Source organism: Mustela nigripes, chromosome X (genome assembly GCF_022355385.1).
Source record: "Mustela nigripes isolate SB6536 chromosome X, MUSNIG.SB6536, whole genome shotgun sequence".
In the NCBI taxonomy this organism is placed as follows: domain Eukaryota; kingdom Metazoa; phylum Chordata; class Mammalia; order Carnivora; family Mustelidae; genus Mustela; species Mustela nigripes.
In genome coordinates this window covers 104,867,000-104,882,904 of record NC_081575.1, presented here as the reverse complement: position 1 = coordinate 104,882,904, position 15,905 = coordinate 104,867,000, and the positions used below count along the sequence as shown (strand labels likewise).

General features: G+C 38.8%; 1 protein-coding gene across 2 annotated transcripts in view; it reads right to left on the bottom strand.

Annotated features, from left to right (window-relative positions):
* Window positions 1–6: 6 nt before the first annotated feature.
* Window positions 7–15,905, bottom strand: part of KLHL15 (kelch like family member 15) — a 31,767-nt gene continuing 15,868 nt past the window's right edge. Inside the window, exons 3-4 of one of the 2 annotated variants that reach the window (XM_059386136.1) lie at window positions 1,552–2,643; window positions 7–1,236 (exon numbers count right to left, since the gene is read on the bottom strand). In XM_059386136.1, coding sequence (XP_059242119.1) covers window positions 1,225–1,236; window positions 1,552–2,643 — 1,104 coding nt within the window. In that variant the 3' untranslated portion in view covers window positions 7–1,224. Of the gene's footprint in view, window positions 2,644–15,905 lie in introns of both variants that reach the window. The other variant, XM_059386135.1, reaches the window with a different exon arrangement.

Below are 15,905 nucleotides of genomic sequence, written 5' to 3'. Positions count from 1 at the left end.
ACCAATATCCTAAGACCTGGCAAGTTTTGCCAGTGTAGAACTAGTCTGTATCAGATATAGACTCTACTCAGGAGAAAATGGCATCCATGTGAATGATCCACTCCCTGGTTATTCTTGCTTAATCTTGTTCTTCCTTCTGAGTTTAAAGAGTTGAAAGGTGCGCGGCTAATCCTACAACACTTACTATAAATGCTTTTAAACAGTTATTCTTGATCTGTTCTGAACTTTGAGGTTACTATCCTTCATGCTAGTAGCTTTCAGTAAATAAAACAAAGGCTGGGGGCTTACATCCCCGGTGCCACTAAGTATTCTGTACTAAATAAACAAGTAGATATGACCAGTAAGATTATAATTCTGTTTCTTACCTCTACATCAAAAATGAGCTCAAATTTTCCACGAGTTGCTACTTTCCATTCAATAACAGATGCAGCGGCCTTACTGAGTGTAAAGAATGGGAGTTGCACTTACTTTTAAGGGGCCTCTATTTAGGAGTCTGGTATGACCTAAATGCTCTTTAAAAGTGCTTGCACGCCGCAAGGCCCGGGCTGCGTCTACCACTCCGACTCTCACTAAAAACAGGGTAACGTTAAACAGACTGCAAAGAAAAACATTTTCAAAAAGAAGACATACATTGAATAAGGAACACTAACGTTTACTTTTGAAAAGAAAATATAAAATGTTAGTTTTCAGAAATCCATACATGTTTCAGGAATACACGGAGTTCCAGTATTACTGAATCAGTATGGACTGAAGATAGGCTACTTTGATACCAATGAGGACTCCAGTTATTTTAACTTTCTAAAAATGTTAATACACGAAAAGACGTTACATCTAAAATTCAACAAGTATGGCAAACCGTGTGTGCAAGTGCACTAGCTTAAAAATATAGAATCCTAACCACGCATAAAAGGAGATGTGCCTTATATGTTCATAAGATGTATGCAAGTATGGATATGCTTTCACTAACACAATGCAGATAAGAGAAGGCAGCTTAGAAATAGTGTTTTGAATATAAAAAAGTTAATTTTGTAGAAAATTTATATTTTTGCATTTTCAGCAAAAAGCCATGCAAAAAGGTCAAGAGTTTTAAACTTAAATTATAAAACCAAAAGGTCTAACAGACTGTAATACACTGAAACGTTCCAAAAGATTTCAGATCGAGATAGGAACCGAAATTACATCCAGTGACACTTATCAGGTCTTCTCTTAGAAGATGCAGGACTCCTACGCTGACATCTGAAAGAAATGTTTAAAGCACAAAATCAACTTCCCAGATAAGTGGATCACTCTATTAAACTGCTTCTGGAAGTAGTTTCAAGAGCTAGCGCTTAGAATGAACTTATTGCATGAGTCTGAGGCCACTAAAAAGAAAAAAAATACGGATGCTAGCACAGAATGAAAATTTTTTTACGATACTAGACCAATGGCTTTGATAGTAAAACTGGTGAGGTTTTTCTTCACTTTTTTTAATTAACTACTTCGTCACAAACAAATCTTTTGTTTGGCTTTTTTTTTAAAGGGAGAAAGATGTCATTAGTTGCAACGCCTGACCTCGTCCAGTATATATTCCGGGAAGTGCAGGTTGCACACTTGTAAACCATCCAGCTTGCAGGGCATCCGCGGGTACTCATCTTCCTTCCACTTGTTTTCTTCTGGATCAAAAGTAAGGATGGAATCGCTGTAATGACCGTTGTAGCAAAGGCCTCCGAGAACCATTATTTGTTTGTCCAGCACAGTCACACCATGGCCACTTCTGCCAATTGGCATGGATGCCAAGATGGTCCACTGATCAGTCTCTGGGTTGTACACTTCTGTGGAAGGGCATCCCTGAGACTCAAAAGAGGCCCTCAAGATCACACAGACACCACCGAAGACATAAAGCTTGCCGTTGTAAGAAATCATCTTGTGAAAGCATCTTGCGTAATTCATTTTGCTCTTATTCTCCCAACAGTTGGTAACCACTTGCGTTCTTCTGGTCCGCTGTTCTATGGTCCCTTCTTTACTGGGGTCGAACACGCACACTTGTTTGGAGGTGGAAGATGAGGTGATTCCACCGGTGATAAACAACTTGTTGTTGAGCACTGTCCCTTCATGTCCGTATTTGTTAACTGGATAAGGATCCACGAATTCCCATTTATCATTGGTGATGTCGTATCTCTCGGTTGAATAGAAAGTCTCATCTCTGGTTCTGCCAGCTACGGCATAAATAAACTTCCCAATAACACCAACTGCAAACTCTGAACGTGGCACTGACATGTCTGCCATCCGGAGCCAAGAGTTCTGCCTCGGGTCATACCTGAACACTTTGGAAGAAGCATGGAATTCGCCATCTGGGCCCAGTTCTTCCCCGCCCAACAAGAACACGAAGTTATTGACGATAGCAAGGCAGTCCGGGCGCAGAGGAACCTGCGGGCCCTCCAGCTCCCACCAGACTCTTGGCTTCTTTAAGAGAAGGATTTTACTGTTAACCATGCTATGTCCAATCATTCCTCGGAATACTGTAGTTTGGGGTTTGGCAGAGCGGATGCGGCTGGATTTCATGTCCAACAAAGGCTGCTGGTGAACGTTCTGAAAGTAATTCAATGCTTGGTCAACTTCATAGCGCAGCTGTCGGGAGTATCTATAAAATTCGGATGTCTTAACCTAAGAATACAAGTAAAATAATTTAACCAAAAGAAAGAACATCAATGGCAAAAAAAAAAAAAATATATATCAAAGCCAACTAAGGAGGCTAGTGTATGATCTAAGGCTTGCTGTACTAAAACTGCTTTTCTTGTTAAGATCACATACTTTTTTTTAAACAAAGCTATTATATATTTGTTTTTATAATAATCTATGCACAGTCCCAAGCCTTTCAAAGTAAACAAGCTATTTTCCAGGCACAAGCTAAATTCCTCTAGCAAAATATACTGATCATCTATTCTGTATCAGGCCCTGGGATATAAGTGGTGATTATGAGGACAAACAGAGGTTTCACAGTAGAGGGAGTCATGGCCACGGTTTCCTTAACCACAAGGAACACTGTAAGAGCAACCATGACTGAATAACTTGGGCAATCAAGTTAGTGAGTTAGTAAAAATTTTAGAAGATGCAAAATTCTCAGTAGGTTTTTGCTATAAAGACTTGGTCGGATATCAGCAGCTCCTACAACCATCAAGCAGGTGACAAGGTGCAATTTTTTTCCTTTTTGTTTTTGGAGCTGGAACTACATCATTGTGAGGATTTTCTTTTTTAACCAAAATCTTATGAAGCACTTTTAAGTACTGTGCTAAGTTCCATAGGGAGACAAAAATGTTAAGTATAAGATGGGGTCTGTTTCCTCAAAGAACTTCGAATATGTTTGGGGAAATGAAAATAGACACAGATTTGCCAACAAGCGAATGAGGCGGTTGGCGGCTGGGAACGAGAGCGCACAGCCCATCTGTGAGTGCTGCAGATGTGAAGACAGGGAACATACCAAACCGGCCCAAAAGACAGGCTGCCTTGTGGAAGAGGTAGGAAGCTGGACAACCACGAAGAAAAAGCCCGTGTCATAATGACAAGGATGAGTTGAGAGTCTCCCATGTCGACGGGAAAATCAGATATTGAGAGAGAAAACGGGCAGAAAACAGTCAGTGCATGACTGACGTGAAGTAGGGATAGGTTCCCAAAGCGAGGACTCTGACTGATCGGAGAATTTAGACTTGAGGTGCTCTGGAGAGTGCTGTCACTAAGGGACACAGGAGAGGCATTCCACTTCACTGGTGATCCATCTGAGCTGCTGAGAGGACACGGACATGGCGAGGTCCAGGCACCCGTGGGGGATCCAGGGGGACTGCTTGGGAGGGAGCCAGCACCAGGCATTTACTTAGGAGCTTCCTTTTCCTCCCTCTGCCCTATCTTTCTCATTCATTCCCTACCTCGGTCCAAAGAAAGTCTGAAACAGAAAGGACCACAAATGTGTTTTAAGTATTTTGGTAACTGTCTTTCAATATAATTGGCTTCCTTTGTAATCCCAATCACTGAACTTTATGGCTTTAATATCATTATTCTGAGAAGGGGTCCTTCCGTGGGTTTCACCAGGGTAGCGAAAGAGTAAACAGCACAAAAAAAGGTTGAGACAAAATGGATATCAATACTTCACTGAGGCTTTACATGTAATATCTCAAGTTAAATTATTCCTCCCATAAGAGAGTAACAATCATCACTATTTTTCTAAAAAAAACGAGGATCAATTGTAAGATGAAAAAACTGAGGCGTAGACCCTTAAGTGACGTGCCCAAATTGTTTACATGACTAAAACTGATAGAGCAGGGATCTGAAACTTGCACCAGGACAGTCTTGCTCCAAAGCTATTTCCAAGAGGTTACTGCACAGCTTCCACTACTCATTAGAAAACTCTTTAAATGACAAACTCATTTATTAAAACACTTAACATACATGTTCAACAAGTTATCCTAATGACCCTTCTCAAAGAAAAGATAGTATAATGGTTCTTGAAACAAAGAATCAATTGCGTGGATCACAATGACTGGACATCCAACCCCACTCTTCCTAGCAAAACACCTAATGTAGAAGAGATCAAATAATGAATGGTAAAGAAGTAATTTCAATAAGCAGTCTAATAATAAAAAATATAGATCTGAAGTCTCATCCTCTACTTTTGCTTCACATATAAAAACGTACAGAACAAAGGAAATGAAGTGAGCTTCAATCACTTATGAGAAACAATGGAAACCTATATCGCCATCATCACTGAGTGTTTATTAACCTGGAACGATGTTCACAATAGATTCAGTTTTTTAAAAAAGCAATTGTACACTGGTAGCTCAACTGAATAAGATTTTGTGTATGCCCGCTTGCGTTAATAATGATTATCTCTGAAACTTCACAAACATCTCTGCATTCTTTTTTATGTATCATATTTATAAACAAAAACAGTCTTGCCATTTAAAAACTGGGTCTCTTAAAACCATCAATTACACATTTGCTTAGGAAAAACGAGCATCTTTTTTTGTCTTTCCATTTCTTCTATGAATTGCCTAATGGTGTATCTCACCCATTTTTCCTCACCTTTTTCTTAATTGCAAGAGCTAAAAGGCAATACCCTGGAATCAACCAGAAACAGAAACCTCAAATTAAATATTTAAGTGCCTACTGTGCACAGCCAGTGGCCTGAGAGCTACACAGGTTTTGAAGTAACAGAATCCCTTCCAGCAATGTAATTAAGCACCACGTCAAGCTGCCCAGGATAGCCGATTAAGAATCCAGTAGAGGAAAATATCCAACCTTGGCACTCAGGAGTTGTGGGATCTTGGGCAAGTAACTCAACATCCTTATAGCCATTTCCTCATCTGTATTACTGGGAAAACAATACTAGTACCTATGGCTCATAACCCTAAGGCAGGAGACAAGCAAGATCATCTATGTGAAAAGGAGACTATGGTACCTGTCATGTGGCAATGTACAACAAACAGCCATTCTTAGCTACCATCACTGACCAGCGGACATCTGTAAAAGTGTCAGCTTAAGTCAGTGCGTCTGATGATGTACTTTTGGTCTGCATAAAAATTCAGTCTTTCCAAAGTAAGAGGAGAAAGGAGAGAAACTGTTACTCTGGACCTAATTCTCCCCAATAAAACATGATTGGTAAGATGCGAGGAGGAGGAAGCTTTATAGAAAGCAGCCATGTCATTTGGAAATCGAGAAGGGAAGGGGAATGTTGCACATATTGGATAGGCAGATTTCAAGTTTTTTAAAGGAAAATTAGGATCAATTCCAAGATCGGAAACTGTGTAAAGAAGCTCAAGAAGGCTTGGAGGCTCTCAAAAGCATAATGCTGACTGCATAATTGCAAAACACACTGATGAGGGGAAGAAAAGGGGAAAGTATCTAAAAAATCTGATGTGCTGCACAGAGAACTTTCTGGAATTCAGATGTTAAAAAACCACTTACAACAGATGGTAAAAAAAAAAAAACCCACAAAAAACAAGTATTACAAAGGGTGAAATGGAGCTGTAAGCATATTGTAAACGAGGCTAAAGCCTCAGGATGAACTGTGACTTTACAAAGCGCCAGATAATGAATAAACGGTGTCTTAGAGCTTAGAATAAAAAGAAGTAGAGGCAAAAGGGAAGCCCCTCCTGGATGGGGTGGTTAATGTAATAGTAACAGAGACAAATAGCCTTCTCCTATTTTATTTCCATTCTTGGCTAAGGATGTTTTCTTCTTTCTAATCTGAAGATCAAACACAATGACTAAGAAGAAACTTAAATCCAAGATGGCTGAGGAAAAAAAAAAAGAAAAACTAGATAGATATTCTCATTAAATTCAAGTCATTTGATCTCAAAATCACATCCTGGGATCCTGAGAGGCTTCACAGATAAGGCTGCTTAATTGCTTTTCGTAATCTGTGTGGAATCATGAATGGGAAAGTACTAGAAGCCAGACATCCAAACTACGGACTGGTTAGCCTGAGGCTGATCTGTATTGTTAAAAAACATCACTTGCGATAAGAAAGCGCTCCGCTCCGCTCCACGCTGGGAGGCAGCATGGACTCACCCAGCAATGCCAAACCTTGACCACTTCCAGTTGAATGAGGACGTAACAGAACTGGCAGAGAATGAGAGAACCTATGAATGTGGCAAAGTAATCAACAAGTCCAATGATAAAGAGAAACACCAGGGACCCATGAACCACATAAAACTACAGAAATACTTGTGTTAATGCATTCTGGGAGCAGGGGGTGGGGGCACAGTAAAGTGAGAGGGTGGGAAGTCCACAGCTTTTGTCAAATAGTCCAGGGATCCATAAACTCCAATGGAAAGCTATAACTGACTACCCTCAATACAGACTAACAATGCGATAGGGGAGAAGAAAATCATGGACTGAATTAAAACAGACAATCCCACCCTCTCCATTTGGTGAAACCACAGCTAAGAGGGCTGAGTTCCATCACTACAATTTAGACATCACAAAGCGGACCACATCCCGGACAGCAAAGGGATCCAAACCATATGAAAAAATGGTAAAACTGACAAGGAATGTTTAAACTCAAGAGAAAACTCGCGAGAAAGATGGCAACCGTTTTCAGGACCAGTCAGTGGAAGTTAGAAGGAAGATTTGGGGGCCAGCATAGGGAAAAGCTTTCTAATTAGAACTGTCAAGATAATGGATGTTCATTACATTATTTTAGAAGCACAGAAACCAGGACAACTCAAATATCTCACAAATAAGACACTGGTTGGCTTGAACTCTCGTATGCAGTCTTTACCATCTGCAGTCATTAAAAAGGAGGAGGTTAATCCACACGCATGAACACAGCTGTTCAAATGTCAAGTGACAAAAACTGCAGAAGAGTGTAACATTCTCAAAAAATAAAAATGGACTCTTTTATACAGCTGGCAGTATATTCAGAGGAAAACATATGTATACACATACAACATGCAGTTGCCCTTTTTTGGGTTCTATATAGGTCTGTACTTGGCTTTTTTTTTTTTTTTTTTTTTTTTTAACAAGGACTACGGTAAGAAGGGTATGGGTACCTATTCTCCCCAAGCCAGGACTGCCACCTCTGGAGTCAGCATTCCTGCCAGTGGAGGTAGTCCAGGTGGGACCACGTATCAGGAGCGCCACGGAGGGGTCCTGGCGTCACATGAGGACGAGGCACCACGGCCTGTGTGATAGCCTTCCACATTCCAAACCCAGGCTCTTACAGATTCCATCAAACGGAGTCAGCTTAACTACTTCTTATAGTCATTCTCCTGTCTCATTTGCTACCCAACCTTTGGGTCCCTTTGTCCTTTTCTCCCTCCATCCATTCTGTTGTCTTCCTTTGAAACTCCAGCTCCAAAGAATTTAAAACGTCACTTCAACTCTGTTAAAATCCACATCACAGCTCCATATCTTTATCCAGCCTGTTCTACCTGTGGGCCCCCAATAATGGAAGCTGTGTCTTGGAGATAGTAGATTATACCCAAGAACATCTTCTAACCAAAGAAATTTAGCTCCTCCTCTCTGTCACAACTCAAAGTTCTAGATCTACCTTGCCCTTTTCCCAGGGCTACAATTTTCCTCTGAAACCAAATAATACAAATAAGCACAATTATAATTAGTTTCTTCTTTCATCAAAGAAATGGGGAATTAATGCCTCTTTGATAATCCTGGACAAAGTAATTACAGATAATCTGCTTTAAAACAAAAGGTGGAGGGCTGTATGAATGGAGTCATTTGAATGCATTAACAAAGGGAGCTATCAAAAAATAATCACGTGGCTCATCCTTAAGCATTTCTCCCATCATTCACTCCCCACCTAACAGTTTATCTGTAGATCAGGTACTTCCAAAAGCAAGATATGGGGGAAAATGACATTTCTTTCATATTCTAAAGAACTTTCCTTATCCTTTCATAGGATTAAAAAAAGCTGTCTTAATACTTAGAATATATTCAATATTACTTTTCTTAGTTTGATACTTTAAAACTGCATTACAAAAAAGCATCTTCTCTTATACTGAATACAAAATTAAATTTGTTACCTCTCAAAAACAGTGATCTGAAAATCCTAAATTGGCCATTTCTTCCTCTGATCTTTTAATGTAATTGTGTATGTGCATATAAAGGAGAAAATGTGAGAAATTATCAAATTGGAATGTGGTTCCTATAAATATATACTCAGGTGAAGAAATAATAGCTAGATATTACCACTGGCCAAAAATTCCATGTTTCTCCCTCCACTATCAAAATGTTACATCATCCATTCATTAAATTTTTATCTTGTAAAGGTAATTCATATATTTTGAGAATTTTGAGAATTAAAACAGAATTGGTGATACAACTAAAACAGCCATTTCCATAGAGCTTACTACTTTTGTTTGATTAAAAATCTGCAATTTAAAAAATCTACTAAAACTGGCTCAGCCAGTAAAGCATGTGACTCTTGATCTCTGAGTCGGAAGTTCCTGCCCCACACTGAGTGGAGAAATTACTAACAAATAAAATATTTAAGAAAAAATATGGGACGCCTGGGTGGCTCAGTTGGTTAAGCAGCTGCCTTCGGCTCAGGTCATGATCCCAGTGTCCTGGGATCGAGTCCCACATCGGGCTCCTTGCTCAGCAGGGAGTCTGCTTCTCCCTCTGCCTCTGCCTGCCATTCTGTCTGCCTGTGCTCTCTCTCTCCCCCCCTCTCTCTCTGATAAATAAATAAAATCTTTAAAAAAAAAAAAAGAAAAAATAGCTGGCTACAGTCTAAAATTATTTTAGGCCTTCAGCCAGCCAATTTAAGATATTATCAGCTATTTCACCTTTCAAAATGTTTTTTTCCAAATGCCCAATATACTTAAACAAAACCTCACGCCTTTTATTAGTTTATCAATCAGTGGGGGGTGGGAAGTGCCACTGGGGACCAGAATAATCCCCAAACTAAAGATCCCAGATCTTAGGCTTGACACAGTCCCCAAGTCACTGTGATTATGGACAAGCCTCTGGTTTAGATATTTTCTCCTTATAAAAACAATCAGTTGCATGAAGATACCTAAGGCCCTTCCTATATCCCAAAATGTTAACCTAATTTTCAGAATGATGAGTATAAGGTGTCATATGGAAGGAAGACAGGCCTGGCTATCAGTTTTATCATCCCCTCTCCATAATTCAATCGGTTCAAAAGAAATATCCAGAAACAAAGCATCTACTAAAACATATTATACCTCTGGGAACCACAGCTACATTTAATATTATTTTGATATTCAGCAAAACATGGAGCAGTCTTTATGTGCTGTATTACAAAAGCATCTACCCTAGTATGAGAAGTCTCTTTATAAAATCATGCTCAGAACTGAAGCTTATACTGATATATGTTAAAATCATCACCAAAAAAGCTAGGTGCAAAATACCTTTAATTAATCCCTTTGTCCTGAAAAACTGAGTTAACGACCAAGGATAAGGCTATAAAAAAATCAGTTCCTGCTAAGCACAAATCCTCTCAGTAATACTGTAATTGCAGTCAAATACCAAGTGGTAAAGACAAATTTTAGTAAGGATTTACCTAACTCTTCTTCAAGCAGGCAACCGAACAGAACTTCCGGAAGTCAAGAAACCAGCGTAAGTCGGGGGTAAGGGAGAGGCCTTTCCTCAACGTAATACTCCCTCTAATACAAGTTTCAGCACCATTTGGTTAGTGGTCTATCCCTTCAACTTTTCTACAGTGAAAAATATGTAGTTCAAAAATAAGTATGCTCAGAAAGTCTAATTTCCTTCCAATTTCAACGAAGTCATAGAACACCACTAGAAATTAAGTGTGCACAAGCCTAAAAGGTAGAAAATGATTTCCAGAAAGCCCCTTAAGTCCACTGTATTATTTCATTATAGTTATATTTAGATAGTACAACTAAATTCTAAAGTTCTTCCTATTTATGGAAATATTTTCAACTACATAAATACTGTAATTTCATTTAAGAATATGGTAAAACAGAAGGAAAGCCAAAAAGGTTTAATCCTAAAACTAACTTCTAAATGAGCAAGGCTTACCTGTGACACATGCAACATTTTCTGAGTAAATATTAAATCTGAGAATTAAAACTTTAAGGCCTAAAATCTTAGTATTTGCCTTTGTTCCTCTCCTGCTGCTAACCTCGTCTCCATTTTCTAACTTCTCCGATCTTGTTCGATTTCTGCTTATCATTTGGTCTCTCTCCCTCCTTTTTCTTCCGTTCATTAAAAAAACTTTCTCCTTCTACAAGTCAATATAGCTGTCTGTATTCCATCTCTTCCTGCGTGGCTAATTTCCAATTCTAGAACTTTGTTTTCTTCAGCCATTTATTTTATTTAAAAGGAAAACCAGCAAGACTGAATTTGTAAACTCCTGTTTTCACTAGGTTCCTGCCGGCTTCATACACCCCCCACCAAAGTCTCTCTCCCAGGGGAATCCAACAGCAGTGCACACCGTGAATTACCTACCGCACCCTCCAGGAACCTACGAACCTGGGATGAATGCAAGTCAAAGGTAGAAAACAAGAGCACTCTACTCCCCTACATAAAGGGCTTAAGACTTGAGGAGAAAAACACCTTGGGTGATTTTTTAAGAACTCTGCCCATGTTAATTACAATCATCCAAGTCCACGGGGCTGGGGAAGAGGGGTAGGTAAAAAGGAGACAGATACAGAAAAAGACACCAAGTGAACGGTGAAAGTCCGCTTAACCTAATAACCTAGCTTCTACCAGAAAACCCGCTCCTCTCTGTGCTTTCACTCCAAGGGGCAAGTGAGCTAGCTGACTGTCAGTTTAAACAATTTCAAGTTTATAGCTGTGTAAGTACTATTTAATATACGAAGGGGATTTTAAACTTCTTCAAAAACAACTCAAACTTATTAGGAACCCTAACCAAATTTCACATTTGAAATCTAGGTTACTGACTTTGTAAAAACAAACAAACAAACAAACATTTGTATTGTCAAATAAAGCACTGCTTATGTTTCTCATGTACTTCAGTGAGGGTTAGAAGCAGATTTCTGTTTTATCCTCTAGATTTGTCTGGCTGTAGCTGAAGTTATTAGAAATAAACTTTGAGTTTTCTGCTGAACTGTGGTAACACTACAGATAATGGTCTGGCTGCTGGACAGAAATTTTGGATCGCTCAAGTGTTAGATTAGTCAAAACATTCTGGAGGGCATATAGCACCTACACTTTACATAGATGCAACCGTACCCATACAGTGTCGTTACAAGTGGTCCGCGCCTCAATTAACCGGAATATCACACCATGCAAGTGTGACATTAAGGACAATCAATTTACTTATGTGTCACACAGTCCACTGTTAATGCTATCTACATCACCTATGCTAACAGAGAAAATATTTGGAAGATTATCAGTGTTTTGTGAAGACCAGTTCTGAGAGCTAACATTCTTCAGTATCCAAGGTATACTGGGACACTTAATTTATAATCCTTGAATTCTTTCCCTCTCAAGGTGAGCACTAGACACCTTACCCCCATTTTAACATGTAGCTTTTAAAGCCACAAATTCTGCACCTTAAGTTAAAGCCTTTTTAAAAAAAGGTATTAGGAAGTTCTTCTGTAGCATGTTTTATTCTGATACTAGGATTAATTTTTACTAATAATGAAGCTGGGTTTTTTTTAGCAGACTATCAAAATTATCTCAAAGTTGTAAAAGTTTCTATAACAAGCTTTCATAAAATGCAGATACAGTTTTTAAATCCAAATATATTCTCAGTAAAAGAGAACTTTTTTCTCACTAAAACATTAGCTTTGCTCTTTAAAAGTTACATAAACCCCAATTTGGGGCCATATGATGAATTACACTTAATACATGAGGAAAAAAGCACACTAGGGAACCTGACTATCACAAGCTAGTTTATAAAACATTAAGAATAAAGCAGAATACATCTTTATAATCTGCTCCCTTACTGAACAGCCAGTGAAAAACCAACTGTAAAAGCCTAATTATAAGCTGAACAAATGTGTTATTTTTAATCTTTACAGGACTGAAAGATTTTCCTTCCTTTTGAAAAACTGGAAGATTTTATGATTAATACAATTTCTAAGGGGAATTACTGGCACACTCTTACCTTATGCATATTTATGATATTGAAGATGCCCTAGGTTCAAAAATATTAAAATGTCACTGTACTAAATAACCAACATATGGGTATGTAAATGAATAATTTAACAATTTTGCTAAGAAGATCTTTTCTATACAAAAAAAGTATAATAGCATTTTGCCAAATATACATTTACTTCATAAAATGTTTTCAATAAAGCAGTAATTGTTTTTTTAAAAACCAAAAAACCAAAGAAAGCAAGGTTTAAACTATTTAAATCTTCCCATCACTGAAATTCAGAATGACAAATGTCAGGCCTTATCTCTGTTAACAGACGCAAAGACCCTCGGAGCTAGTAAAAAACAAAAAACAAAAACGCCACAGACGTTTGTCAGTAAAAACTGAAAATGAAGTCTATTTTAAACACCCACTACAAAGGGGACCTGGGTGGCTCAGTCAGTTAAGCATCTGCCTTTGGCTCAGGTCATGAGCCCAGGGTCCTGGGATTGAGCTGAGCATCGGGCTCCCTGCTCAGCCAGAGATCCTGCTTCTCCCTCTCCTTGTCACTCCCACTGCCTCTACTCATCCTCTCTGTAAAATAAATAAAATCTTAAAAAAACAATCCACTAGAGATAAAAGGAATCCTAAGACCTCTTCAACAACTATATTAAAAGGACAAGATCCTTAAAATTTATTTCTTCGAAATAAATTGTACATTTAAAATTTCCTTGAAATTCTTAAAATTTCTTTGAAATAAATTTAAAATTTAAAATTTAATTTCTTTGATAATACATCGAAATCCCCAGAATTGGGCTTGCACATCTGGAAGCTTTCCCACACCTTGTGCTTTTTTCAGTGCCATTAAATTTCTCTGGCTATATTTTGTTCATGCAAACAAACTGAATTTTCATGACTATCTAACAACTTCTAAATGACCCAAGCTGGGCCAGAACACCTTATATATGTCAGATTGTGCCTCAAAAGCTCTACACAAAGGTTGAGGCTACTGGTTAGTTCCCTTTAACAGATTAAAAAACAGGCTCAGAGAAGAGCCTGGGTGGCTCAGTGGGTTAAAGCCTCTGCCTTCGGCTCAGGTCATGATCCCAGGGTCCTGGGATCGAGCCCCGCATGGGGATCTCTGCTCAGCAGGGAGCCTGCTTCCCCCTCTCTCTCTGCCTGCTTCTCTGCCTACTTGTGATCTCTAATAAATAAATAAAGTCTTAAAAAACAACAACAAAAAAAACAGGCTCAGAAAGGTTAGGAATCTTATTCCAGAACAAGTGGCACTGCTCAGAGTGGAACCCAGGTCTGCTCGCTTCCCAGTCCAAGGGCTTCCGACGATGACTGCTAGAGCAGGAAGGGAGAGGACCGTGAGGTGCAGAAGCGTGCGCTTAACCCCGGTGGCTTCTAAGGAACTCAGTGGAAATCTGGAAGCCATGATCTCTCTGGTGATGGTCCCACAGAGTACTCAGTACAAAAGTTAAGACCATCTGTTTTCAGCTGGGGAGAAAAGTAGAGGATGAGGGAGAAAGATACTACAGAAGCACCAACTCAAAGATTGCAGCATCGCTGGAGGACAAGACTCAGGTCCCCGCAACGAAAAGGGCTATTCCCTGATGAGAGGCGGAAGGCCCCGTTCCCTCACTACGAAGCTTCTGTTCAGATGTGTTCATTACCACCGAAGAAAGAATTAAAGTCCACACAGGTTCCTTCCACCAAGCTTTGTTCACTTGCTTTTTATTTTCCTAAGGCCAGGGTCGGGATCCTGACAAAGAGATGCTACGTTCAAGCTAACCTCATCAGCCACGCTAAAGAATAGGTAGGTAGGGTAAGCTCATTCAACATTAGAGCGTGCAGAACATCTTAAAAGGCTGAGAAACCAGGAAAAGGGTCTAATATGTGAGAAAGACTGTTTACCATATTCTTGTTCACAGAGTTTCTGATGAACAACTCACTCCTTGAACTTCTAGAGCAGCGCTGTGCAGAAGAAATATAAAGAGCCACAAATGTGAGCCACTGATTACTTGTACACTTTCTGGTAGCCACATTTAAGAAAGTACAAAGGTGAAGTTGATTTTATGAGATTGACGCGCTACTTACTGCACTAACGAGGCACCTGAAGTTGATTTTAATAATGTGTTTCATTTTACCCAGTATACCCAAAATATCAGTTCAAGCTATGATCAATATAAAAATGAGTAATGAGGTTATTTACACCCTTTTTGTCATCCTAATAAAATCTCAATTCAGACTTGCCACATCTCAAGTATTCAGTAGCCACAAGCAGTAACCCTACTGAACAATGCAGTTCTAGGGTCATAGCTATACACTAATTTTTTATTAGAAAGCAATCTTTTAATCTTGACTTCAGCTAGTTTTAATCCCATCAAACTGAATGGAAAGGCTCTCCATTTTTTTTAAAGGAGGGAAATTTTAAGAATCTAAAAGAAATCTAATAATACTATGAATAAGATTCTTGATTACCTTAGTCATAGGATCAGGCTACTTAGCCTCCTAAGGAAAAAAAAATGGTAAATTCTAAGTTTGATTAGAGCTGCTAAGTGCCAAGACTTCTTTGGCATTACAACAATATTGCCCTGTAACTGTTCCTGAAAAAACACAATGCTGAGAAGTAGATGTGTTAACGGGACACATAAGGAAAAGAGGAACTAAGTTAACACCAACACAAAGAAATAATCTGACAAATCCAGAATGTGGGACACACTAAGACAATCAGAGATCTGACCTTTCTCAAAAAAAAAAAAAAAAAAAGTGCGGGACAGTTTTAGATTAAGATTAGACAGATGTGATAATCAAAAGCAATACATAAATAATGACTAGATTCTAGGGCACTTTGAGAAATGGGAAAATTTGAATATGGACTAGCTATCACATGATATTATTGTTGATTAACCTAAGTGGAATGGCACTGAATTTGGGTAGGGCAGTTCTGGAACCTAGGTGACAGCTACAGAGTTATGTTATACTATTCTTCCATCTTTTCACGTTTGAACATCCTCATCATAAACAAGAAAAAAGAGAGAGTTCCAGATTCAAAGGGAGACACAACAATCCAATATGCTGTATGAACCTTGATTAAATCCTTTAAAAAAAAACAGCTTAAAAAAAAGACATTTAGGGAACAAGTGAGAAAAATCACAAAATGAAGAGCCTATTACATGACATTAAGGAATTATTGTTAATTTCAACAATGGTATCATGGTTATGTCGAATTTCCTCACTCTTGGGAGATGAGCTGCTCGCTCGAGCAGTTAGGGATGAAGTGTCATAATGTCTACAACATTCTCTGAAATGGTTTTACACAGCTAAAGCCAAGGCGGAAAGATGTTAACAGTCTTAACCTAAAGGATATGTT